The sequence below is a fragment of the Hyaena hyaena genome, unplaced genomic scaffold, assembly GCF_003009895.1.
Source record: "Hyaena hyaena isolate Hyena2069 unplaced genomic scaffold, ASM300989v1 scaffold_120, whole genome shotgun sequence".
NCBI lineage: Eukaryota > Metazoa > Chordata > Mammalia > Carnivora > Hyaenidae > Hyaena > Hyaena hyaena.
This window is the reverse complement of record NW_024080752.1, coordinates 3,146,924-3,173,743: the sequence shown is the minus strand read 5'-3', so window position 1 is coordinate 3,173,743 and position 26,820 is coordinate 3,146,924. Positions and strand designations below refer to the sequence as shown.

The window sequence follows — 26,820 nt, the reverse complement described above, 5'->3', positions numbered from 1 at the left end:
GCTTTTAGAGACTTGATTTTATGCAGATAGTTTTCGCTTGTAATTTTCTTTGCATATTGTTAGACACAGGAAAGAGGATGTCTCTTGGTTACACCTTCATGTTGAGATTATAATTAACAGCAGTTATTTAAAGAAGTCTGCTAAACTTTTAATTCCTATGTTGTTTTAAAAAATTTCTTGAGATTTTACTGCATTTATAGGAGTCATTAAAATACAGCATTGGAGGAAAAGATACATAATAAAAGAAAATAGCAGGTTAATATTCTTGTGGTAACTATACATGTTAAACAATTCAACAAAGATTAAATTGTAAAAACAATTTCAACAAAGATTAAAAATCAAAAAGCTATAAAGTTATAAAATATCAGATAAGCAAGATTCATAATTTGGTTTTAAATAGTCTTTCATGTATCAAAACACTCACTGTCACTTTAAAATATTTAATCTCTTAGGGCAGTAGGTTCTGTTACCATCATTTACAATTGCTTTCATTGATTTTTATTCAATTATAGTACATTCAAGAGATTTTTTGTTAGCAGTAATTTTTAAAATAAAGTTTAAGAGAAAAGTAAAGATTGTTAGCTTATTATATATTTTCATGGTATTACATAATGATTAAGAGGCTGGCTGTCTGGGTTCAAATTTCACTTCTGCTACTTACCAGCTGAGAGAATTTGGGCAAATTATATAACTTCTCTGTGCCTGGGCTTCTTGATCTGTGAAACAGGAATAACTAGAGTACTTGCCTCATAGCCCTAGTGACAGGTCGATGAGTTAATACAAGGGAGTCTTGGAATAATTCTTATCATGTGCTATGAAATCAATAAACCGTAGCTGTTATCAGATGATTATTATGATGGTAAATTAGAAGTGTAATTGTGGGGAAGAAAAAGCTAAGTTCAAATATATGCCTATTTCTTTGAATCCAGATATCTTTTTCTACAAAATAAAAAATAGTCTGAACTTCCCATGTGTAATAAGGACTACCCTGGTATTGGCATGTGTAATATGGGTAGGTGGTCTCAGGTTGAGAAAATACGCACATTAATGATTTTAATAACTTTCAACTGAAGAAGAAAAAAGAACAAATGGTCATTCTTTGATGATCTGCAAAACTGAGTGAACAACTGACTTATCTTTCTGTGATTCCCTGCAGATATCATGGAAATCAGGACAGTGGCTGTTGGTATTGTGGCAATCAAAGGAGTGGAAAGTGAATACTACCTTGCAATGAATAAGGAAGGAAAACTCTATGCAAAGGTATTGATAATTGATAGCTTAGACTTAATTTTTCAAACTTATTTTTGTCAAAAACATCTTGCCTTTCTGGAAAATAAAAATGGAACTAATTTCTCTTCGATTATATAATTTAATGATTTCATTAAAACACTTCATATTCAAGCATTGAGAAAAAGAATGTTTTTTGCAGGACCTTGGGCAAATTGCTTAAGGTCTCTAGGCTTTGGTGTCTTCATTTGTAAAATGAATTACGCTAACCAACTTCTTAGGATACTTCCAGCTTTAAAATTCCATGTGTGCTTTAGGCGCTTAAAATCTAAAATTTCCATCTGTCAGTAGTATTAAAGCTCTTTTTGTTAAAGTTCACCTAATCTGCACATTGCTGACATGAAATTTCTTGGGAAAAAAATTCAGAAGTTTGTTTATAAACATCAATCTCACAATCACGGCCTTTGAACTGTGAGCATTCACAGTGTTCCCGCTTTATTACAATGTGAAATATGTAACAGTTCATCCCACCATAATAAAATATAATTGAGTTTTCTTTGTATTCCCATTGCCCAGCACAATACCCGGCACAGGCTAATTACATAATCATCTAGGTTTAATTGAATGAATGCATGAATGAATGGTTGGATGGATGAACAAATAAACTTAAAATCTATCACCATTGCAGGCAGTTTGGTAGCACATGAAGAGAAGTTGTGAAATATGTTTTTCAGCTGAGGGAAGCAGACACTCTGCTAATTACATAAAATTCTCAGCAGTTAGGGAATGAGTGATTTGAGCATGGTAATATCAGAGCTGCTCATTAGGGGGAAATAGCTCCTCATACTAAGGAATTGTAGAAACGGACTGCCAAAAAGTTAGATGTTTGAAACCGTGTTGCATAACTAAATATGTATCACTTAATCTTTTTAAAATATTTTAAGATGTCTATTTTCTTTTTGCAAATATGCTAACCTATATCTAACACACGGCATTAGGTCCGCTCAAAAAAATATGTCATATATGATTTAATTCTACTAAGGATTACTGCTTACTCTTTGCTTAATTGAGTACCTCTAAAAATCATTTGGATAATGTTGTTTATCGTTTTAACAGAAAGAATGCAATGAAGATTGCAACTTCAAAGAATTAATTCTGGAAAACCATTACAATACATATGCATCAGCTAAATGGACACACAGCGGAGGAGAAATGTTTGTTGCTTTAAATCAAAAGGGGGTTCCTGTAAGGGGGAAGAAAACAAAGAAAGAACAAAAAACAGCCCACTTTCTTCCTATGGCAATAACATAATCATACATGGTATATAAGAAACCAGTTCCAGCAGGGAGATTTCTTTAAGTGGACTGTTTTCTTTCTTTTCTTTTTTCTTTTCTTTTCTTTTTTTTTTTTTTTAAGTAACCGAGAAAGGCTGGAAAACTACTGAAAAACTGATCAAGCTGGACTTGCGCATGTATGTTTATTTTAAGAGACTGCATTAAAGAAAGATTTGAAAAATATACACAAAAATCAGATTTAGTAACTAAAAGTTGTAAAAAATTGTAAAGCTGGTTGTACAATCATGATGTTAGTAATAGTAATGTTTTTTCTTAAATTAATTTACCATTAAGAGTATGTTAGATTTGATTATCTGATAATGATTATTTAAATATTCCTATCTGCTTATAAAATGGCTGCTATAATAATAATAATAATAATAATAATGCAGATGATGTTATATAAGATATGTCAGACCTAAAGGCTGCTGGAATGATTTGTCAGATAATCAAGCCAACACTAACTATGGAAGATGAGCAGTATCTGAAAGGCTTTTTAGTGAAAATTGTAGGCCACTTAAATTCTAATCAGAAAAGAAAGAATATTTTCAAAAATTCTATTATGGAATGGAGTCAAATAAGTAGTTTTACAAAAGTATAGTATTAGAATATGCTTGTACCTATTAACAAGAAGAAAATTCCTAACGCTGCTCAAATTGAAAGAGTATTGCTAAAAGGATGTTTTCAAAAATTTTGTATATAAAATAGCAATAATGATGATAATACTGTATTTCATCTCACTTGCCACAAAAATAACATTTTATAATCCCTAAAAGTAAAATTGAGAAACCTTTAAGTTTTGTTTCAAGTAATATAATCTATCTTTTGTATAATTCATATTTGGAAATATGACTTTTAATAATGTTCTTCCCACAAATAATCATGCTTTTTCTCTGTGGTTACAGCATTAAACTCTATTTTAAGTTGTATTTGAACTGTATTGTTTTGTTATTTAAGTTTATGTTATTTATAAAAAAAAAAACAACCTTAATAAGCTGTATCTGTTTCATATGCTTTTAATTCTAAAGCAATAACAAAACCGTCTGGCTCAACTACAAGGTTCCCGCCCCCTCCTCCATGACCAATATCAAGTTTAGTACACAGTACTTGGGCCAGCAAATCCTGGATGGCAGACAAAAAAGACAGCCTGCAGCAATTCTTACAATAGATGTCTCACAGGGAACAATACAAAAATGTAAAATATGTTTTGCCACATACCATTGTCAATTACATTGGATGATATAAGTAATATCACTGCACATAAAAGAATTTAAAAATTGTCGAAGTTAGAATATATTTGAGTTCATGAGTAGAAAAGTGCCATATTTTAAAAATATGCATATTTAGAGTTAGTAATTTTTCTAATCTAGAAATTTCTGCCATTCAGAATATTGCCACATTGAAAGTTGTTTTCCTATTAGATGGGAAGAGCACAAAATAGAATAGATAGTTAGGGATTTGAGGACCTGAATATCATGAAGGCTTGAGGTCAGGCTACATACAGGCTTACCAGAAAGATAAGTCCTACTTCATATTTCTTCAATTGGCAGATTTCGGTAGCATTTTATGCATTCACCAATAGGAGGTCAACATTGATCTAAATTAAACTATTGGAATTCTAATCACTGTGATTTTAATTTCAAAATATTTGTCATCAAATCTCTTTATTTTATAGAAATATGCTCTACTAATACATTTACAGGGAAAAGTTACATAAAAAGGCTAAAGCAACAGGAACAGATTAATTTGATCTTCTTGTGGCTCATCTGTATGACCAGGTGACAGGAAACTAGAAAGAATTGCCCTTCCTCAGGTGGGGCACATGCTATGAATGATATTCTGAACTGTCATCTGATTCAAGGGCCTTGCTAGCCAAATGAGCCTTCTGTGGCTGGAGTCTTGTGAAAATACCAAGGGCAGTGGAGAACACATGTTTTTCATATTTGTTTCCTTGGTGCTTAGCAGAGTGTCTATCCATAACCAATTTTTTATATGAATTCATTCGATGTTTGATTAAGGAAAATTCAGAATGAGACTAATCTTACTGGATTTTTAAAATTAGCGGAAACATGATGATCTAGAAATTTGAACAGAAATAGTGTATATACATACATGATATGAACTATGTTAGAACCAAATACTCTTTGTCTATGGATTTATAGTTAGAATCAAATCACACAGAAATGCTGGATTAAACATACCACATTTAGCGGTAAAGCCAATCTGGTAGCGTTTCTAGAAGCAGTTTTAATTCATTGTTTATGCTCTCCTTTTTTTAAAACTTATGCAAATTTTAGAAAATAAAACCTGTACTAAATACACACGTTAGAATTCTAGAATCTTAAAACTGCAAGAGGCCTTAGTCCCTAGTATTCATTTGTAGACCAGGAAAAAGATTGTGATACACCCAAAGTAGCTGGTTAGGTACGGAGCTGTCACAAAAGTCTAGGTCACTTAGCATGTGCTTCACACTCTTATATTAGCTAGTGGTCTCCTTCTTTAAAAAAATTTCTATTGTAATATGATTATGTTTGCATGCAAATGCAACTGATGTTTTGGCAATTCACTTCATACACAATAATTAGTCCATGCTGTGATGATCTGATTCAAAAGGAGAAAAGAAAGAATGCCATTTCCAATCCTGTTTCTTATTTTACTCTAACATGTATTTGCTTACAAAATGAGAGCAGTGTGCAAAATATCCATATAAACAGAGTAACCTTTTAAGTGTTTTGAGAGAGAAAATTGGTTAAATACATAGGTTTCCAAGAATAAGGAAGGAAAAAATTAAATCAAGAATATGAAATGTTAACAAAAGAAGTAATAAAAAGATCCTTTCAATGTAATTAATAAACTAAAATATTTTTATGTAAAAAATGGTCAGCCTAGGGGCGCCTGGGTGGCTTAGTCGGTTAAGCGTCCGACTTTCGCTTAGGTCGTGATCTCGCGGTTCGTGGGTTCGAGCCCCGCGTCGGGCTCTGTGCTGACTGCCAGCTCAGAGCCTGGAGCCTGTTTCAGTCTATGACTCCCTCTCTCTCTGACCCTCCCCTGCTCACGCTGTCTCTCTCTCTCTCCTAGAAATAAATAAAACATTTAAAAAAAAAAAAAATGGTCAGCCTTCCAGTTGACTAAAAATTGACCTAACGATAAAAGAGAAGGGATACTGGAGATAAATTCTTAGTTTCTATCTCTTAGAGTTTGTTCCTCTGATTCTCTAGAGTGACAAAAAACATACAGATGGACTACAGGACCAGCTGTAATAAAAGCAATTCTGTAACCACAAATAAATAAAATCAGTGTCTCTCAAAATTTTCTACTGAAATCCCAACAGTAGTAAAAGTAAAGAATGAGAGTCTAAGGAATAATGCAAAGGTAGCACACAAAATTTCTTAAAAATCTTTTTTCTCTTAAAACTCATGGGATTTTTGCATTTTAATCCATAATACTTTTGGGTTTGCTCTAATATAAAATTCACATGAGTAAGCAAAAGTGATACATCAGGAAGAAGTACAAGGTTTGTCATGCAGCCTCATTTACACCACTACCCTACTGCCATGTACTTGAGTATGAGTCAGACACAAGAAATCCTGTAGCTCTCATTATCCACCATTATGCACAGATGGCACATGGCTACAGAAAACCAAAACTTCATCTAATGTTCACTATGAATAGAAGTGATACTAAAAATATTAATTGCCAGAATGAGTGGTTACTGGTGAATTAGAAAATGTCACTGATCTATCAGAAAAGATGCAGGCCACTGTGCATGACTTGTGGGTACCAGATGATTATCAGCCATGATCATTTCTATGCTCACTCTAAAACAGTTTTCAGAGAATATCTATTTATTGGTTTCTATGGTTCAAGTTATTCATTTGCATCTTAATATGAAATAGTTCATTAAAACTTGTAACTGTTTCAGTATCATTGTCAGGCTACTCTTTATTCTACTTCTATATTTATTGAACAAAGCTGCTGCTTCTAGTGAGGCTGGTGTTCCTTCAGGCCCACATGTGTTCCCACTCATCCTCTAACTTTGAATAGTTTAAGAAAATTCACTTTCTCTCAGGTTGAGGAGACATGGCAAGACGCAAGAAATTATAAAGTCCTGATTTCTTACCCAAATCCCTGTATTTACTCTTCTCTGAGAAGATGCCGCTTATATTTTCCTTTTACTTCCTGATAATTATGTGGTTCCCATTTCCAAATAATCATCATTGAATTTATGAGAACCTAGGCAAATTCATTTTCTTTAATATCATCAGAACTTTTGAAATATCATCAGAACAATTCTGAAATATCATCAGAACAACTGAAATATGAGATGAATAGCAACACTTAGCTTGAAGATGGCAGGACTTTCTCTTGACAAATCTAGCCACATGTTAGTTATATGTTATATAACAAATTATCCTAAAACTTAGTGGTTTAGAACAGCAAATATTTATTATCTCATAATTTATGTGATCAGGAACATGGATATGGTTTAGCCAGGTGTCTCTAGGTAGAGTCTCTCAGAAGGCTACAATCAAGATTTCACCAGAACTGTGGACATCTATTATCTCAAAGTTCAACTTAGAATGGGATCCACCCCAGGTCCTTGACGAGAACCTGAGGTCCTCACTGGTTGCTGGCTCAAAACATCACATGAAACTTTTCTTTCTTTCTTTTTTTTTTTTTTACCATTTCTTTATTTTTGAAAGACCGGACACAAGCAGGAGAGGGGCAGAGAGAGAAGGGGATACAGAATTCCAAACAGGCTCTAGCACAGAGCCTGATGCGGGGCTTGAACCCACAAACTGGGAGATCATGACCTGAACCACATGAACCTTTTCACAGCACTATTTAAAACACCGCAGTTTGTTTCCCACAGAGCAAGGAATCAGAGACTGAGTGAGTGCCCAAAATGGAAGTCACAGTATTTTTATATATAACCTAATCTTGAAAGTGATTTCAAGATTTTCTGCCTATATACAAGGGAAAGGAATTACACAAAGGCTTAAGTACCCAAAAGTAGGGATCATTGAAGGCCATCTTAAAGGCTGCTTAATCAAATAATAAATGAGATGTTTTAAGGTTCCTGCCACAAGACAGGATCCTTTAGGGCCTAATAAAGAGTATTTCATGGCTTTCCTTGGTGAGCCATTCAGCAGAGAAACATAAAGCAGGCATATTCTCTGAGGCAACACTTTTGATACTTCCATGAGGGATATTGTATGGCCCATTATTACAAGGATACTTGAGAAAAGGTTGGAACCACATAATTAATTGGAGTTGTGCCTCCTTAGAATTCCTAATATAGCCAGAAAACTAACAATATCACTTCACCTCTATATGAAAGGAAATGACCACGCCCTCAGAATCAACCTGAAGATCCTCGCCTCCACTAACCTCAAGAGGATAAGATCATATATGTAGTTGAAATTCCTTGAGCCGTAGAGAGTTTTATCCTAGATGGTGGAGGCAATCAATCACAAGCTGCCCAAGGGCATGGGAGGATAAGACCTAAAAATACTTGAAAAACAATTGATTTTAATGTTAAATGCATATTGGAATCACCTGTATTTTTTTTAAATAATGAGGCCCTGCATCAGTATTTCTGGGTTGGGTCATAGGCAAGGGTATTTTTAAAGCTTCCCAGAAGATTCTAACATGCTTGTGCATTTGAGAACCAATTGGTTAAATGGGGTGGTGGGGTGGGGAGAGGGGTGGGGAAGGGAATCCCTTTACGAACTATCCTTGATCTTTATTTTTGTTTCTTCCTGAAACACTCTGAAAAGCCTTAGCTGTTTCCCATCTAATTCTCTCTTTTTCAATATGATTTCAAAGTCTGCAGTGTTTCTTGCATCCCTGGTTTCCCTAGATGCCTCTATATTTCTGCTATTCACACTGAGGCTAAAAGGAAATGCAAACACTAGAAGAGAGAGCTACAACTGTTTTTGCATTAGACCGATTATGGAGTATGAAGTGCACAAGGGCACCCAATATAATCCATAGTCATTTCTCAAACAGAGCAGCCACAGTGATTCTGTTAATTTATGTCTTAGATCACGCAGTTCCTCTGTTCAAAACTGCAGTTGTGTTCCCATATTACTTAGGACAGAAATCAAAGTTGTTAGAGTTGCCTATGGAATGAAACTGGAAAAGGTGAATGATTGAAAACTTAAGATGTTAAGTTAGGTATGGGCAAGACAACAGGAAAAAATAATAACAATCTAGAATTATGCACTAGATTGCTTGGCAGGTATTGTTGAATTCTCAGTCTGTTTTAAAGAAATTCAAACTCGACAGTGTTGACAATATTTAATGGATATGATAATTATTAGACTCATACCTAGAGGAAAGCCCAGAGCCTCACATAAAAACTGATAAATGAACGCACATTGTTATGTATGAAGTAAACAAAATATTGAAGGTATGCATATACCAATTTAACAAAATTTTTCTATTAATCAACTCATTCGTAGATCTCACAGGCTAGATGAGAGAACTTCTACTTCACTCTTCCTTATTTAACTGATCCATTATTGGTTATTTCAAACTTTCACTAATGTAAATATGAACTTCTTAGCATATACTTCTTTATAACTGATTATTTTCTTAATATAATTACAGGAAAGAAAATTATTAGATAAAAAATCCTTTAAAAATGCAAATTGAGTGGCACCTGGGTGGCTTAGTCAGTCTACGCATCAAACTTTGGCTCAGGTCATGATCTCAAGGTCTGTGGGTTTGAGCCCCTTGTAGGGCTCTGTGTTGATATCTCAGAGCCTGAAGCCTGTTTCAGATTCTGTGCCTCCCTCTCTCTCTGCCCCTCCCCCACTTGCACTCTATCTTTCTCTCAAATATAAATAAACATTAAAAAAATAAAATGCAAATTGAAAAACATTTTCAGATTTTTCCAAATATATATTCTGATCAACAGTGCATGGGAGAAGATAAACATTCTCTCTAACATTTACACTCAAACTATAGTCAGCTTTTTACCCTTTGATTAGTATCTCCAAAACCCAGCTAGTTTCGTTTTCAACATCGTTCAATGCATCTCTTTCAAAACCATTGTTTTGAAACCAGTGACAAAATATCTCAATTGTATTCAAATTATTATTATTCACTCCACCTTAGCATGGCATTTCCATGTCACTCAATAAACTATATTAATGCATTTCATAATACGGTGAGAACCCACTGTTTTTTCATGCTATCCAGCACCTTTGACCACTACCACCAAACAGCAAACCAACATATCTAGGGGAGGCATTTGCCAGTCACCCTATGACAGACCATGGAAGATTATATTAAAAGCTAAATTAGTAATTAGAAAATTGCTTGGTAAGCATGGCATCAAAGCAAAGGAAGGTAAAATGGTTTGGGATGATATATCATCCAAATGATCATAAAATCTAATTCACAATGATCAAGTCTGAATAGTTCTGTAAAAACACTCCCAGTTTCTGAATCTTCAGGCCCCATCTATTTTGTGCCACATGTTGTTTACCCTACTTTTGTTCATATAGCCTTTCTCCACACACTATAAAATGCAACCAATGACAATACAATAATACAACTTATTAAATTACTACCACATTGGGAGTTCATATCTCTGGCCATCTTAGGAATGTTTGGGACTTCCTCTCTCTTTAGCCACGCAAATTTCTTGGTTTCCTTTCAATATTATATAATGAAAATCATAATGCCAAGATTTTTACTGGCTTAATTCGCAGAAAAGCACTTTATTTCCACGGTTTTTTTTTTTAATTGTCCCTAGGCATTCTGAGAATAAAGAAGTAGTAGCAAATTGACAGACATACGAATTAAAGTGCAAGTAGCTAATCCATTGGGCTATTACTATTTCTGTAACATGTCGAGGAACATGGCATTTGCTAAATATCAACTATTACTTGTGTGTAGAGTAACTATTGTGTTTCTTTTTTATCTCCACAAGCACGAAGTATAATGATGTGCACATAATTACTTACAAGTTACATGTTAACTGAATATAAGGATTTTTGGTGCATATAGTTTAAACTACAGTTTATAAAAATTCATGAGTTTAGTTTTTTAACCTAAAAGTCCAGATAAAGACAAAAAATGGGCTTAAGAACTAGGAGAGAGGTACAAAATAGCTTTTCAAAAATGATCTTCCTCTGAATATAAAAGGTTATATGGCTGTACCACAATAAGAGAAATAAACATTAAAACTTTAGTCTTGTAAATGATCTAACAATACTTTGGTTAAGGGGAGATGGCTTGTAAATACCAAGTCATTCCAGATACTGAAAGTCTATAACTGCTTATATTCCAGGCTGAAAAAGGGAGATAATGCCTTTCTGTTTGGAAGGCAAATTTTAACTATCTGCTATTTCATTAGAAACAAAAACAGAACATTTTTTTTAGTTTAAAATTTTGGAGAAAAGTTAAGACCACACGACAAGAAGCATCTCAAATGTCAAGAAGAAATTATGGTTTAAATGTTTTGGCAGAGTAGCTGGGTGACTCAGTCAGTTAACTGTGTGACTCTTGATTTCATCTCAGGTCATGATCTCACAGTTTTGTGGGGATTGAGCCCCATGTCAGGTCAGCATGGACCTGCGTGGGATTCTCTCTCTACCTCTCTCTTTGCCCCTCCGGCCCTCTCAAAATAAATAAATAAATAAATAAACTTTTTAAAAGTTAAATAAATATGTTTTGGATTAGAAGAAGCAATTCTGAGATAGTACTAAACATAGACTATGGTTATTTTATTTCTTAAAAGTCATATATATGCATACACTCATGCTTTACCCCAGTTCTTCCCTTGACCTGCCTTACCATTCCTCTAGCACATAGATTAACATATTTATACACACAAGATACACATATACAAGGCATACATACATGACTATCAAGGAAGAAGAACTCTAAAATAATAAATCTAAGCTATCAGTCTCTATTGCTAATTCTACCTCAATAGTAAACAACCAATTTGTATTCCACACCTAAGGATGTCATTATAGAGTAATAAAATGTTAGAGAATATAGAAATCCTCTTTAAAGAAGTGTCTGTTCACATCTTCTGCCCATTTCTTCACTGGGTTGTTTGTTTTTTGGGTGTGGAGTTTGGTGAGTTCCTTATAGATTTTGGATATTATCCCTTTATCTGATATGTCATTTGCATCTATCTTTTCCCATTCTGTTGGTTGCCTATTAGTTTTGTGGATTGTTTCCTTTGCCGTGCAGAAGCTTTTAATCTTGGTGAGGTCCCAATAGTTTAGTTTTGCTCTTGATTCCCTTGCCTTTGGGGATGTGTCAAGTAAGAAGTTGCTGCGGTTGAGGTCAAGGAGGTTGTTTCCTGCTTTCTCCTCTAGGGTTTTGATAGTTTCCTGTCTCACGTTCAGGTCCTTAATTCATTTTGAGTTTATTTTTGTGTATGGTGTGAGAAAGTGATCTAGTTTCATTCTTCTGCATGTTGCTGTCCAGTTCTCCCAACACCATCTGTTAAAGAGACTGTCTTTTTTCCAATGGATATTCTTTCCTGCTTTGCCAAAGATTAGTTAGCTGTATAACTTTGGGTCCAGCTCTGAGTTCTCAATTCTATTCCATTGGTCGATGTGTCTGTATTTGTGCCAATACCATAGTGTCTTCATGATGACAGCTTTGTAGTAGAGGCTAAAGTCTGGGATTGTGATACCTCCCGTTTTGGTTTTATTTTTCAGTATTACTTTGGCTACTCGGGGTCTTTTGAGGTTCCATACAAATTTTAGGATAGTTTGTTCTAGCTTTGTATGCTGGTGCAATTTTGATTGGAATTGCATTGAATGTGTAGATTGCTTTGCGTAGTAATGACATTCTAACAATGTTTATTCTTTCGATCCATGAGCATGGAATGTTTTTCCTTTTCTTTGTGTCTTCTTCAATTTCCTTCATAAGTTTTCTATAGTTTTCATCATACAGATCTCTTGTAACCTTGGTTCGGTTTATTCCTAGGTATTTTATGGTTTTTCGTGCAACTGTGAATGGGATCAGTCTCTTGATTTCTCTTTCTGTTGCTTCATTATTGGTGTATAAAAATGCAACCGATTTCTGTACGTTGACTTTGTACTCTGTAACGTTGCTGAATTCTTGGATCAGTTCTAGTAGGCTTCTGATGGAGTCTGTCGGGTTTTCTATGTAGAGTATCATGTCATCTGCGAAGAGTGCAAGTTTGACTTCCTCTTTGCCAATTCTGATGCCTTTGATTTCCTTTTGTTGTCTGATGGCTGATGCTAGGACTTCCAGCACTATGTTAAACAACACTGGTGAGAGTGGACATCCCTGTCGTGTTCCTGTTCTCAGAAGGAAAGCTCTCAGTTTTTCCCCATGAGGATGATGTTAGCTGAGGTTTTCTCATAGATGGCTTTTATGATGTTTAAGTAGGTTCCTTCTATCCCGACTTTCTCTAGAGTCTTTATTAAGAAGGGATGCTGTATTTTGTCAAATGCTTTTTCTGCATCTATCGACAGGATCATATGGTTTTTATCTTCTCTTTTGTTGATGTGATGTATCACATTGATTGATTTGCGAATGTTCAACCAGCCCTGTAACCCAGGAATGAATCGCGCTTGATCATGGTGGATAATTCTTTTTATGTGCTGTTGGATTCGATTTGCAAGTATCTTGTTGAGGATTTCTGCATCCATATTCATCAAGGATATTGGCCTGTAGTTCTCTTTTTTACTGGGTCTCTGTCTGGCTTGGGAATCAGAGTGATCCTGGCTTCATAAAATGAGTCCGGGAGTTTTCCTTTGGTTTCTATTTTTTGGAATAGCTTGAGAAGAATTGGGATTAATTCTGTTTTAAACATCTGGTAGAATTCCTCAGGGAAGCCATCAGGTCCAGGGCTCTTATTTGTTGGGAGATTATTGATAATTGATTCAATTTCTTCACTTGTTCTGGGTCTGTTCAGATTTTCTATCTCTTCCCGTGTGAATTTTGGTAGCATATGTGTGTTTAGGAATTTTTCCATTTCTTCTAAGTTGTCCAGTATTGGCATATAGTTTTTCATAGTATTCCCTAATGATTGCTTGTATTTCTGAGGGGTTGGTTGTAATAAATCCATTTTCATTCGTGATTTTGTCTATTTGGGTGCTCTCTCATTTCTTTTTGAGAAGCCTGGCTAGAGGTTTGTCAATTTTGTTTATTTTTTCAAAAAACCAACTCTTGGTTTCATTGATCTGTTCAATTGTTTCTTTGGTCTCTATGTTGTTTATTTCTGCTCTGATTTTTTGCTATTTCTCTTCTTCTACTGGGTTTAGGGCGTTCTTGTTGCTCTGCCTCTAGTTTCTTTAGGTGAGCTGTTAGGACTTGGACTTGCGCTTTTTCTAGTTTCTTGAAATAGGCCTGGAGTGCAACGTACTTTCCTCTTAGGACTGCCTTTGCCGCATACCATAGATTTTGCACTTTTGTGTTTTCATTTTCATCTTTTTTCTATATATTTTTAAATTTCTTCTCTAATTGCCCAATTGGCCCATTCATTCTTCAGTAGGGTGTTCTTTAACCTCCATGTTTTTGGAGGTTTTCCAGACTTCTTCCTGTGATTGATTTCAACTTTCAAAGCATTATGGTCTGACAGTGTGCATGGTATAATCTCAATTCTTTTATATTTACTGAGGGCTGCTTTATGTCCCTGTATGTGATCTATCTTGGAGAATGTGCCATGCGCACTTGAGAAGAAAGTGAATTCCCTGGCCTCAGGATGTAGAGTTCTGAATATATCTGTCAGATCCATCTGGTCCAATGTGTCTTTCAAGTCCATTATTTCTTTAGTGATTTTCTGTCTGGTTGACCTATCCATTGCTGTAAGCGGAGTATTAATGTCCCCTACTATTAGCAAATTCTTATCTATAAGATTGTTTTTGTTTGTGATTAATTATTTTAAATATTCAAGTGCTCCCATATTCAGCACATAGACATTTATGATTGTTAGTTCTTCCTGATGGATAGACCCTGTAATTATTATGTAATGCCCTTCTTCATCTCTTGTTACTGTCTTTAATTTAAAGTCCAGTTTGTCTGATATAAGTATAGCTACTCCAGCTTCCTTTTGATTTCCTGTAGCATGATATATGTTTCTCCATCCTCTTACTTTTAATCTGAAGGTGTCTTCCAGTCTAAAATGAGTTTCTTCTAGACAGCGTATAGATGGATTTTGTTTTTTTATCCATTCTGCTACCCTATGTCTTTTGATTGGAGCATTCACCCCACTTACATTCAGTGTATTATTACTGACATATGAGGGTTTAGAGCCTTTGTGTCCTTTGTGGTGTTCAGGTTTGTGGTGGTCTCTCTGGTATCTTTGTTCCTTGCAACATTTCCTTCAGAGCATCCCCCTCAGGATTTCTTGTAGGGCTGGTTTAGTGGTGACAAATTCTTTCAATTTCTGTTTATTTGGAAAGACTTTTATCTCTCCTTCTATTTTGAATGACAGGCTTGCTGGATAGAGGATTCTTGGCTGCATATTATTTCTGTTCATCACATTGAAGATCTCCTGCCATTCCTTTCTGGCCTGCCACGTTTCAGTAGATAATTCTGTCACCCCTCTGATAGGTTTGCCTTTGTATGTTAGGGCCCTCTTCTCCCTAGCTGCTTTCAAAATTTTCTCTTTGTCCTTATATTTTGCCATTTTCACTATGATATGTCATGCAGAAGATCGATTCAAATTACGTCTGAGGGGAGTTCTTGTGCCTCTTGTATTTCAACGTTTACTTCCTTCCCCAGGTTGGGGAAGTTCTCTGTTATAATTTGTTCCAGGGCTCCTTCAGCACCTTTCCCTCTTCCTCTTCTGGGGTTCCTATGAAACAGGTATTGTTAGGTTTGACCGTATTGCTGAGCTCTGAACTCTTCTTTCATGTTCCTGAATCAGTTTGTCTCTTTTTTTTCTCAGTTTCCTTTTTTTCTCTAATGGTGTCTTCTAAATCACTTATTCTCCTTTCTGCCTCTTCAATCCGTGCATTGGATGCCTCCAATTTATTATCTATCTCATTTACCGCATTTTTTAATTCATCATGCCTATTTTTATGCTGCATGTTGTTTGTAGCCATAGTTTCTTTGATGTCCTCTATGCTTTTTTTCAAGCCTAGCGATTAATTATATGATTATTGTTCTAAAATCTTGTTCAGTTATGCTGCTCATATCTGTTTTGAGCAGTTCATTGGCTGTCAATTCTTCTTGGAATTTCTTTGGAGGAGAGCTCTTTTGTTTCATCATTTTAGTTGGCTTTCTGTCTCTTGTTAGTTTTAAAGACTTGTTATGCTCTCTGCACCTGTGACGGCTGCTGTACCGAAGAAGACTCTATGACTGTCCAGGGCCTATCGTTTTGGAGAGTGTTTTTGAATTGTATCTTTTGGTCTCTCTTGGTTAGACCTTGGTTGTTTTATTTTCCTACTCGTAGTGATATTTGGGACTCTCCACCATATGTACTTTCGCTTGTTTCTTGAGGTAGCCCTGGAGAAGGAAACAGACAGACAAACACACAGGGAGCAGAGGCACACAAACGCACAGACAAATCCAATAAACATGCAAACCGAGAGGGAAAATGAAAAAGTTAAGAGAAAAGACGGAGGAGGAAGGTGAATAATAAAAAATAAAAATACATTAAAAGGTAAAAAAGAAGAAAAGGAAAGGAAAAAAGAAGAAAGTCCATGGACAAAGAATGGTTCAAAGCATATAACTGGATTTCCCAGGTACAATTAAATAGCCGGGTGTATGCAGTGCTGATTGAAGAGCATACAGAAATAAAGAGAAGACAGGGCGGGGATGAGGCAAAATTGGAAAAAGAATCAACAGGCAGAAGGGATAAGAACCTTTTTTCAAAGAGCTAAAGGGAGGAATATGGTTGGATAGGTGAGAGAAGGACACCTGTGTTACCCTGAGAGAAAGAGATGATAAGGTAAGTAGGTTTAGAATTTACATCTACAGAATGGACTAAATGTGACTGTTCAAGCAAGCCGGTGACCAGAGTTAATCAGGTCAGTGTTCCAGGAAAAAAAAAAAAGAAAGAAAAAAGAAAAAAAAAAGTGGGGGAAAGGGCAGCTCTCAAGCAGGGAAGGGCGTGGTGTGATCCAATGCTTCAGGTGGGAGTTCTGCCTTGGTGGTTGTGGGGAGGAGAGTGGCGGTGCTCCAGTCTCTTCTTGAACCAAGCGCTGCACCTCGCTTTTTTGGGTGTGTAAACTCCTTGTGCCGGGGGCGCAGACAAAGTGCGTCGCGCTCTTTAACCTAGACGAGGCCGGGTTTCCAAATCCTAGTCTGCGCGCCCCATGGAAATTGCCCTAGACACAACTTCGCAGGCAATCCCTTCAGGGCAATTCCAAGCCTCTTGCCTAGCTCTGGGGATGGAGCCAGAATCGCTGCTCCCTTCTGCTCCAGGTCGGGTTAGCAAGCAAGGATGGGGGTTTGCCTGGGGGGCGCGCTGGGCCCGCTGGAGAGCAGGAAACCGGGTCCCTCTGTGTCTCGTCACCCGAAACACGAACTCACGGGAAAATCTCCCAGGTTTAAGCCCTTCACCTTCCTTCTAGGGGTCCAGCCAAGCCAGGAGTGCAGAGGCCTGGTACGCGCGCGGCTCCTCCAGGGTCCAGCCAGCCAGGAGCACAAAGGAGCGGTCAGCGCACAGCCTCTCTAGGGGTCCAGCCAGCTAGGAGCACAAAGGAGCGGTCAGTGCGAGTGGCCCCTCCAGGGCGAGTTGGCGCACGTGGACCTGGTGCACAGGGATTTGGCGCGCACGGTCCTTCTGTACCCCAAGCGGAGGTTTTTCTGTACCCCAGCGACGGGGACAGTGTCTTGAGTAGTTTCGGACTCTCTCTTTCCCCTCTCACTCCCCGCAGACGGGGATCGCCCCCGTCCTTTTGAGTCTCCGATCCCAGCCCAATTTTATCTTCCCCATTTCGCACTCACGTTAGAAGGCATCTCAGTGGATTCTGCGTCCTTTTTCTCCCAATCTCTCGGGTTCTGTAAGGTTTCCTACAGACTCAGATCTTTTCCATGTGAGATATAGGGGTGAGTGCAATGTACGGAGCTCCCTACTTCTTCGCCATCTTGCACCTCCCCTCTTAAGTTTTTGTTTACATTCCAATTATTAACATACAGTGTAACATTAGTTTCAGGTGTATAAAATATAGTAATTCAACACTTCCATATATCACCCGATGCAGGGCCTGAACTCATGAACCAACAGATTATAATCTGAGCCAAATTCAGATGCAGAACTGACTGAGCCAGCCAGGTGTCCCTAAAATCACATTTTTAAAAGCCATGCATGCAGCCCCTCTGGAAAACAGTGTGGAGGTTCCTCAAAAAATTAACCATAGGGGTTAATAACCATATTAACCCAGCAATAGCACTGCTAGAAATTTACCCAAAGGATACAGGAGTGCTGATGCATAGGAGCACATGTACCCCAATGTTCACAGCAGCACTCTCAACAATAGCCAAAACATGGAGAGAGCCTAAGTGTCCATCAACAGACGAATAGATCAAGAAGATGTGGTTTATCTATACAATGCAATACTACATGGCAATGAGAAAGAATGAAATCTGGCCATGTGTAGCAACATGGATGGATCTTGAGGGTGTTATGCTGAGTGAAATAAGTCAGGCAGAGAAAGACAGCTGCCATATGTTTGCACGTATAAGAGGATTAGGAGGAACTTAACAGAGGACCAAGGAGGAGAAGAAAGGGGTAAATAGTGGTGGAGAGGGAGGGAGGCAAACCATGAGAGACTCTTGCATGTTGAGAACAAACTGAGGATTAATGGGTATGGGGGAGAGGGGAATGGGGGTGACGGGCACGGAGGAGGGCACTTGTTGGGATGAGCACTGGGTGTTATATGGAAACCAGCTTGACAATAAACTATTTTTAAAAAATAAAATCCATGCATGGTCATATGAAAAATATTGGTTCAGTGAGTTATACAGATAGTCTAGGTGTTGCCACATTTCTTTAAATGATAACAAAAAAATCACATTTGATAACACCACTGACTTATTAGGCAAAGTCTTTAAGTATTGGAAAAGTGTCAAGATCATGGTGACTGACAGATGCAAGTTCTCCCAAATTTTTCTTTGATACTCAAATTTTATTATAGGCCACAGCATAAGCATTCCATACGTCAGGATTACTACCCTATTATTTAACTTAATTTCTGTACTAGAGACACTTAGCTGTCCTTCACAATGTGTAGATCCTCCTTCTATAGTATAAAATTGTCACTATGTAGCAGCTTCCTAGCCAGAGTTATTCTGCTTGGTTTGATTTGGTTTTTGTTTTTGTTTTAATTTGCCAACCCTCCTTACATATAAGGCCATGGCTTGTTCTCACTAATGGTATCTGACTGGAAGTGACATGGGTGACTTCTGAGCCAACACTTTTTAAAACTGAGGTATAACTGACATTACATATTAATTTCAAGTGTACAATATAATGATTTGATAGTTGTATATATTGCAGAATGATCACCACAATAAGTCCAGTTAATATTCATCATCATATATAGACACTTTTTTTTCTTGTAACGAGAACTTCCAAGATCCACTCTCCTACCTTTCAAATATGTAATACAGCATTATTAACCAAATTGCCATGTTGCACATTACATTCCCATGACATATTCATTTTTTAAAGTTTTTTAAACATTTATTCATTTTTGAGAGACAAAGAGAGACAAAGCTTGAGTGGGCAAGGGGCAGAGAGAGGAGACACAGAATCTGAAGCAGGCTCCAGGTTCTGAGCTGTCAGCACACAGCCTGATGCAGGGCTCAAACTCACAGATCTAGATCACACAAACCTAGATCATGACCTGAGCTGAAATTGGATGCTTAACAAACTGAGCCACCCAGGTGCCCCAACATATTAATTTTATAAGTGAAAATTTATAACTTTAGCCAAGACTTTTAAAATTGTGTGCCCACTCCTCCTATATTCTCCTGATGCAGATTAATTCTAATGACTATGCAGTTCTATAGGCTGGTGACCCCAGAAGATGGAGGGGCCTGGATCTCTGAATCAGAATGTGGAGGAGAGGAACTCATTGACCACTAATCGATATAAAAACCCAAGGAGATAGCTTTAAAAGTAGTCTAGGGCCCTAGGAAAATATAAGAGCCTCAAAGTTCAAATAACACCTAGATTTGAACAAAGTTCTACCTTAAACATATATATATCCTAATCGTCATAATCTAAGCAGAAGTTTACAGAAAAAAACTACTTTGTAAAAAACAGAACACACACACACACACACACACACACAAAATCTTTTAAGCAATTCTTGACTTTTTGAAAGTACAACTGCCCTTTTAGTTCCCCTGCCAAAAATATTGGTGCATAGCAAGAGGATGAGAAATTCCAACCCTTTGCCGTCATTGTATTTCTGGACCACTTTGGTCCCAGAATGTGGCTTTCCAATTCCTCAAACCATTGCTTGCTATTTCTAGGGGAATCCATAAAAAAATGTTTAAACAAGTGAATTTTCCCTCCCAGTCTTCTGCTCTCTTTTTGGCCCTTCTACTATCATCTCTCCCTCTTTCCTTCTTACCTATTAAAATTTGGGGTGCCTGGGTGGCTCAGTCAGTTAAGCGTCTGACTTCAGCTCAGGTCATGATCTCATGGTCCATGAGTTTGAGCCCCACATCAGGCTCTGTGCTGACAGCTTGGAGCCTGCTTCTGATTCTGTGTTTCCTTCTCTCTCTGCCCCTCCCCTGCTTGTGCTCTGTCTCTCTCTGTCTCTCAAAAATGAATAAACATTTTAAAAAATTTTTAAAAATTGATCCCAGGAACAGATCTAAAAACTCATTCATGTTAGTCATGAATGAAGGATTATAAGTTACAACTCTTATCCTATGATGACAATTTTAAGCCTTAATGTAATAACATTCTTATAAGCTTGTAAAATTAAATGGCTGAGAGAAACCATGTGAGGTGGCTTAGAGTTCAGTCTAGGCCAGAATTTTCCAGAAATGAATTCATATTCCACTACTGATCAGTTATGTGACCTTGGGTAAGTTATTACTAATTTCTTACACTTCAGTTTTCTCACTTTATAGGTGATAATAAAAATGACAAGCCACATAAAAATATTACTAATAAGTCTCTAAAAGTTAACACATGTTATCAAGTACATACTTCAAATCGAAGATTTACACAAGTTTGAGATAAAGCATTAAATTTTAATTTTGAGCAGTATATGAAAGGAAACAGTCACTGAGCTTCTAGCCTCCTCTCCCAGGCTTAGGTCTCATCCAGAAATAGAAAAATCTAGTCATGTTTCAGAGTCAAATATAAGAAGTATTTTTCAAATATTTAGGGGTTAGTTAAATATATGATATATTTTATCAAGATTTCCTATTATTAAAATCAAGTGTGTTTGAAGCAAATACAATATTTACGCTTATTTCAATGAAAATAATTATTAGAAATACAGTATAAAAGCTCTTTCAAGCATTGTAATTCACCTCCTAGAATCTTCATTAAGAAGTAGAATCTTCTTCAAAATCATGAAGAGTGAAACCATGACCTGAACCAAAGTCCACAATTAACTGACTGAGCCACCCAGGCACTCCCGTCTTGACTAATTTTTAATATTTCTTTTATTTTTGAGAGAGAGAGAGAGAGAGAGAGAGAGAGACAGAGGACAAGTGAGGGAAGGTCAGAGAGAGAAACACAGAATCCGAAGCAGGCCCCAGTCTCTGAGCGTCAGAGTCCAACATGGAGCTCAAACCCAAAACTGCAAGATCATGACTTGAGCTAAAGTTGGAATTTAACTGACTAAGCCATCCAGGTGCCCCTAGAATCTTCATTTTAGATTGTAAAAAAATGGATACTGAAATAATAACTTCTGAAAAAATGAGGATTATCATGATGCAACATATAAATAAGAGATGTTTAGAATAAACATTATTGAAATAAAAGCTCATAAGCAGTATTTCCTAGAATAGAAAAACTTTCTTGATGGTCTTTTTAAAAATGTTTTCTTTCTTTCTTTTTTTTTTAACATTTATTCATTTTTGAGAGAGAGAGAGAGAGAGACAGAGCATGAGTGAGAGAGAGGAAGAGAGAGAGAAGACAGAATCTGAAGCAGTCTCCAGGTTCTGAGTTGTCAACAGAGTCTGGCGCAGAGCTCAAACTCATGAACAGTGAAATCATGACCTGAGGCAAGTCCAGAGTTAACTGACTGAGCCACCCAGGCACCCCCCTCTTGACTGTCTTTAGAGTCAAAACTTGACTATGTTTTTTTGATAGTAAAAAATATTGCTAAAAAAATTGGTTAATACCTACTGATTTTTTTTAATTATTGAATTTTGATTATTGCTAGATTTTGAAACACAAAAGAATTCATGTATTTTATTTATCTACAGAACATAAAAAATAATAATATATATTATAAAAAGAACAGAGACCCACAAATTTCAGTATAGCCATTATGTTTAGAGAAGGGGAGATAAATTTAGAGAGAATACAAAAAACCTGTAAATAAAAGCCTTGTAAAGAAAATATGGAAAAATATAAATATTTATTACATGCGGGAAATATTTTTTACTTTTTTGCATGCTTCAGTAAAATATAATAATAAAAACACACCTAAATGGAGACTTCTACATAAAGTGGTGGGATAAACACAGCTACTTTAGTCTTTCTCCCAACCCTCAAGGTAAAGAACTATGAAGCATAAATAGGAAAGTCTGCATCCATCAGCACCAGAACATAGTTAGATCAATTGGTATTATATCTGAAGCCTATAGAACCAAAAATTTAAAAGCCTGACAATAAATATACTTTATCATATGGTGGGAAAGTACACAGGAGGAGCTCTTGACAGATCTACATCCTCACTGGCAGAAACTTACTTAGAAAAGCACAAGCTGCATTGAAATGAGATGTTTTGGTGGGAAACCAATGAGAAGCCTTACACAGTCATTTTACCTCTATGGTCCAGGAGCACCTGGTGGCCTGGTAAGCTCCTGAAAGGGCTAAGACATAATGTAAAAAATGTGGTCTTTCCCAGGACTTGATTTTTTTTTTTGCTGTCAGCCTAACTTCCAGGTCCCTTTCAGTTTTTGCTACCTAACAGAAAACTGTTCTTGGCTTATACCACATTTACCAAATGAACAACTTTTACTAGACTTTTTCTTTCTTTCTTTTTTTTTTTTTCATTGATCCCTATACATATTCAGTTTTTATGCTGAATCAGTTAGTCTTTTATAGTGTACCATGTGAAAGCCTCTCTCTAGATATTTTGTTTCCTCAGTGTTAGGGGGATACCTTCCAATGGTACAATATCTGAAACAGAGGCACTTTTCCTCCCTCTTCAGTCTGGCCATGCCAGTTTCTGTCTCACTTGAAATATTTGGCTAAGACCTTTACTAGGTCTGTGTCGGAGCTTAGGGAAATCCAAGAATTATTATTAAATTTATCATTAGGAAAAATCTATGAAAGCTTTCATTCATATCAAGACACATTCCAGTGACATTTTTCAATTTTAATGACAAATGTAAACATTTTGGAAACATCTAAACAGAAAAGTAAGACAAAATTCCATAAATTAACTGTAAAGAAGGGAAAAAATAGTCGACTTTAGAATTTTCTACTAGACTAAATAATAAGAGACAATGAAGCAACATATAAAGTTTTAAGTAAAATTTGACTTGAAAATGTGGTATTTAAGTCATAAAGTCAGTATTTAAATAAAATATTTGATTTATATCAGTCTAACTTTCCCACAGATAAAAGTTATAAATTCTCGAACAGATTATTTAAAAACAGCCATTTTTAGGTACCAGGGAATGACCAACAACAGCAGGTAGAAATTGGAGGGGAGCTGAACCCTGTAAGAGGGAACTGCTAAGGGGATGAAATTTGTATTCATGTAGTTGCTTAAACAACTTTTTGTCTGATGGTACTACTTAGTCATCATTGCATGTGAGTGGATGGAATTCACATATAAAGTAGAACTATTATTGGCTTAAGAGAATGGCATTTGGGACTTCCAGAAGATTGAAAAATGAAGGAGAAGTTTTAGAAATCCTAGAAAGAAAGGGTCTGCAGAAGAGGAAGCCCAAAATCTGAACTATATCATAAGCTCTTTCCAAATCCTTGGCTGGTGTCTGAATTACTCACACATATGGTGGGAAGAGGGAGCTCTAGAGGGATGGGTAGAAAGGAATAACTGGGTGATTAAAAGTTCTAAGTGGGGATTTTAGTGGCTGACCATCAATCACAGAACATATAACATTTAGACTTTGAATATATCCAAAGTAACTTACTTGAACAAAAATTAACTTTGTTCAGTGGAAATTAACAGAATGCAGAAAATCCTCAAAGTATCATTTAAAATTCCAAGATTATATAAAAAGTTACTAGACATGAAGTGAAACAACAAATTATGACTCATAGTCAAGAAAAAGATAGTCATAGGAATCAATCTCAAAGTTATCCAAATGTGGGGATTACCAGATAAGAACTTAAAGCAACTATTTTGAATATATTTGAGGACTTAAAAGAAGATATGGTCATAATAAAAGAAGAGAACTTCAGAACAGAAATGGGAACTATTTAATAAAGAACCAAATGGAAATTCTTAACTGAAAAGTACAATATAGGAAATGAAATATTCATTTATTGGGAAAAGAGATCATAGACCATAGAAGAAAGCATCAGTGAACTTAAAATGAGATAAACAGAAATTATGAAATCTATAAAACAAGATTGAAAAAACCTACAACAAAGTCCCAATAAACTGTGGATAACATTAAATACTATAGTACATGCTAGAGTCCCAGAGGAAAGAAATAGAACAGATTTGAAAACATAATGGCAAAATTTTCCCAAATTTAGTAAAAAATCTCAAACCATGAGTTTAAGAAACTTAGTGAGCCCAAGCACGATGAACACAAAGAAAAGTATGTCAGCACATCATGAACAAATTGCTGAACACTAAGAACAAAGAGAAAAATTGTAATAGTAGCTAGAAAAAAAGGTACATTGAATAGAGTAGGAATCAATAAACTATAGCCTGCAGGTCCAATCAAGCCCATGGCCTATTTTTCATATCACTTGGAACCGAAGAATGGTTTTTATGTTTTCAAAGAGTTGTAAAGAAACTATTATGTGACAGAGATGATATGTATCCAACAAAACCTAAAATGTTGACTATTTAGCCCTTTACAGAAAGTTCCTGACCCTAGATCCAGTGAAATAATAATAAGAACAATGTCCAACTTCTCATTAGAAATAATACAAACGAGAACACAATGGAACAATATCTTGCTAAAATCCAAAGAAAAATGAACTCAGAATTCTATACCCAGCAAAAATATCCTCCAAAAATAAAGGCGAAATGAACATTATTTTAAGATAAATAAATAAGGAAATTCATTGCTGGCAGAATTTCCTTCTATGAGAAGGCAGTTTCTCAGGCTAAAAGGAAATAACACCACAAGAAAACTCAAATTTATAGCAAGGAATGAAGTTCCAAGAATGGTAAATATATGAATAAAAATAGAAGGCTATTTTTAAGTCTTCTTTTAATTCTTTTTTTTTAATGTTTGAGAGAGAGATAGAGTGTGAATGGGGGAAGGACAGAGAGAGGGAGACACAGAATCCAAAAGAAGGCTCAGTGCTGTCAGATTTTTAAAGTTTTTATCTATTTATTTTTGAGAGAGAGAGACAGAGAGAGAGAGAGAGAGAGAGAAAGAGAATGTGAGTGGGGGAGGGGCAGAAAGAGAGGGAGACAGAATCCAAAACAGGCTTCAGGCTCTGAGCTGTTGGCACAGAGTCCAATGCATGGCTCAAGCTCACGAACCACAAGATCGTGACCTGAACTGAAGACCGATGCTTAATTGACTGAGCCACCCAGGGGCCCCCGTCTTTTAATTCTTTAAAAAGTACATACAATTGCTTCCACTTCTAACTATTATGAAGAAACAAGGCCTGGATTTACTCTTCTTTCTTAAACAACTAAAAATTTGAACAAAATCTACAAAACAATGGTTTTCATGTGTTAGACAATAGGCAGCACAGGCCAGTAATCCTCAAGAGAAACAAATGAGGGAGCCCTTCAATCATCTCCTCTCCACACTGCAAGGTGTGAGAATCCAAACAGAATCCATTAGTGTCACTGAGTCAAGAAAGTAAAATTTAGCATTCTGGAAGGCCAAGGCAAGCTAAAGTTCATAGGTCAGCACAATTTGGAGGAGACAGATTCACACCGAAAGCATTCGAAAGATCTTCAGAGGATTACCTTTGAATCTTTGCCTGAGGTTGGTAAAGAGCCACCGAAGAGAAAGAGCAGGCAGAACACTGCTTGGGGCTCACACAGAGCTCAGGTTCTAGATGGTAAGATGGGAAACTTCCTATATGCAGACTAAGGGTAGAATACTGAGAACAGTATTGCTTCAGCAGGGGAAGCAAGTTAGGCCTAGACAAAAGACTTCTCTGGTTCCACCTAATGAAGCTTAAAAGCAAGTCTCAAATGGATTGAAATATTTCTAAGTAACTGGATGACATCCCAGAAAAAAAACCTCAAAAATATTTAAAGAAATGAAATAAAAATTCACACAAAACAACTAAGTTCACTTAAGAGTGAACTGGTAAATTGAATAGCCCTACATCTATTGGAGACTGAATTTGTTGTCAAAAACTTTCCCACACAAAAAAATTCTAGGCTTGGGTGGTTTCACTGGAGAATTCTACCAAATACTGGAAGGAGAATAAATATCAGTTTTATACTAACTCGTTTAGAAAAGAGAAGAGGAGGGAACATTATACTTACCACTAAAATGAGACAGGATAGTATAGGAAAATAAAACAAAAATTTTAGCAAATTAAATCCAGTAGTACATGAATAAGTTAATATACAACAGCCAAATGGGATTTACCCCAGGGATTAAGGATTGGGTTAACATTTGAAAATCAATCCACATAATTCACAATATTAGAAGAGTACAATAAAAAAAGAAATAGACTCATCTCAACAGATGGTAAAAAGCATTTGTCGAGTTCTTACATCTATGAAGCCACCTCAACCTGATAAAGTCTTCTATAAAAACTGGCAGTCAAAATCTATTTAAAGGCAGATAACCTAACATTCCTCTAAAATCAGGAGTAAGGCAAGGATGTCCACTCTCACTGCTTTTAGTTATCATTTTCTTAGAGGTCCTAGCCCTCAGCAAGTAAAATAAATAAAAGGCAGATAGATTGGAAATGAAGAACTAAAATGCTCTTTATTCTCAGATAACATGATTTTCCATAAAGAAA

The 26,820-nt window shown here is 36.2% G+C and overlaps 2 protein-coding genes across 2 annotated transcripts in view; one reads left to right on the top strand and one right to left on the bottom strand.

Annotated features, from left to right (window-relative positions):
* Positions 1-2,746, top strand: part of FGF7 (fibroblast growth factor 7) — a 61,157-nt gene extending 58,411 nt beyond the window's left edge. Inside the window, exons 2-3 of the mRNA XM_039237161.1 lie at positions 1,157-1,260; positions 2,344-2,746. Of these exons, the coding sequence (XP_039093092.1) occupies positions 1,157-1,260; positions 2,344-2,538 (299 nt within the window). The 3' untranslated portion in view covers positions 2,539-2,746. The remainder of the gene's footprint in view (positions 1-1,156; positions 1,261-2,343) is intronic.
* The window catches only part of FAM227B (family with sequence similarity 227 member B), a 197,025-nt gene that overhangs the window by 117,750 nt on the left and 52,455 nt on the right, over positions 1-26,820 (bottom strand). The gene's annotated exons all lie outside the window — the stretch shown is intronic.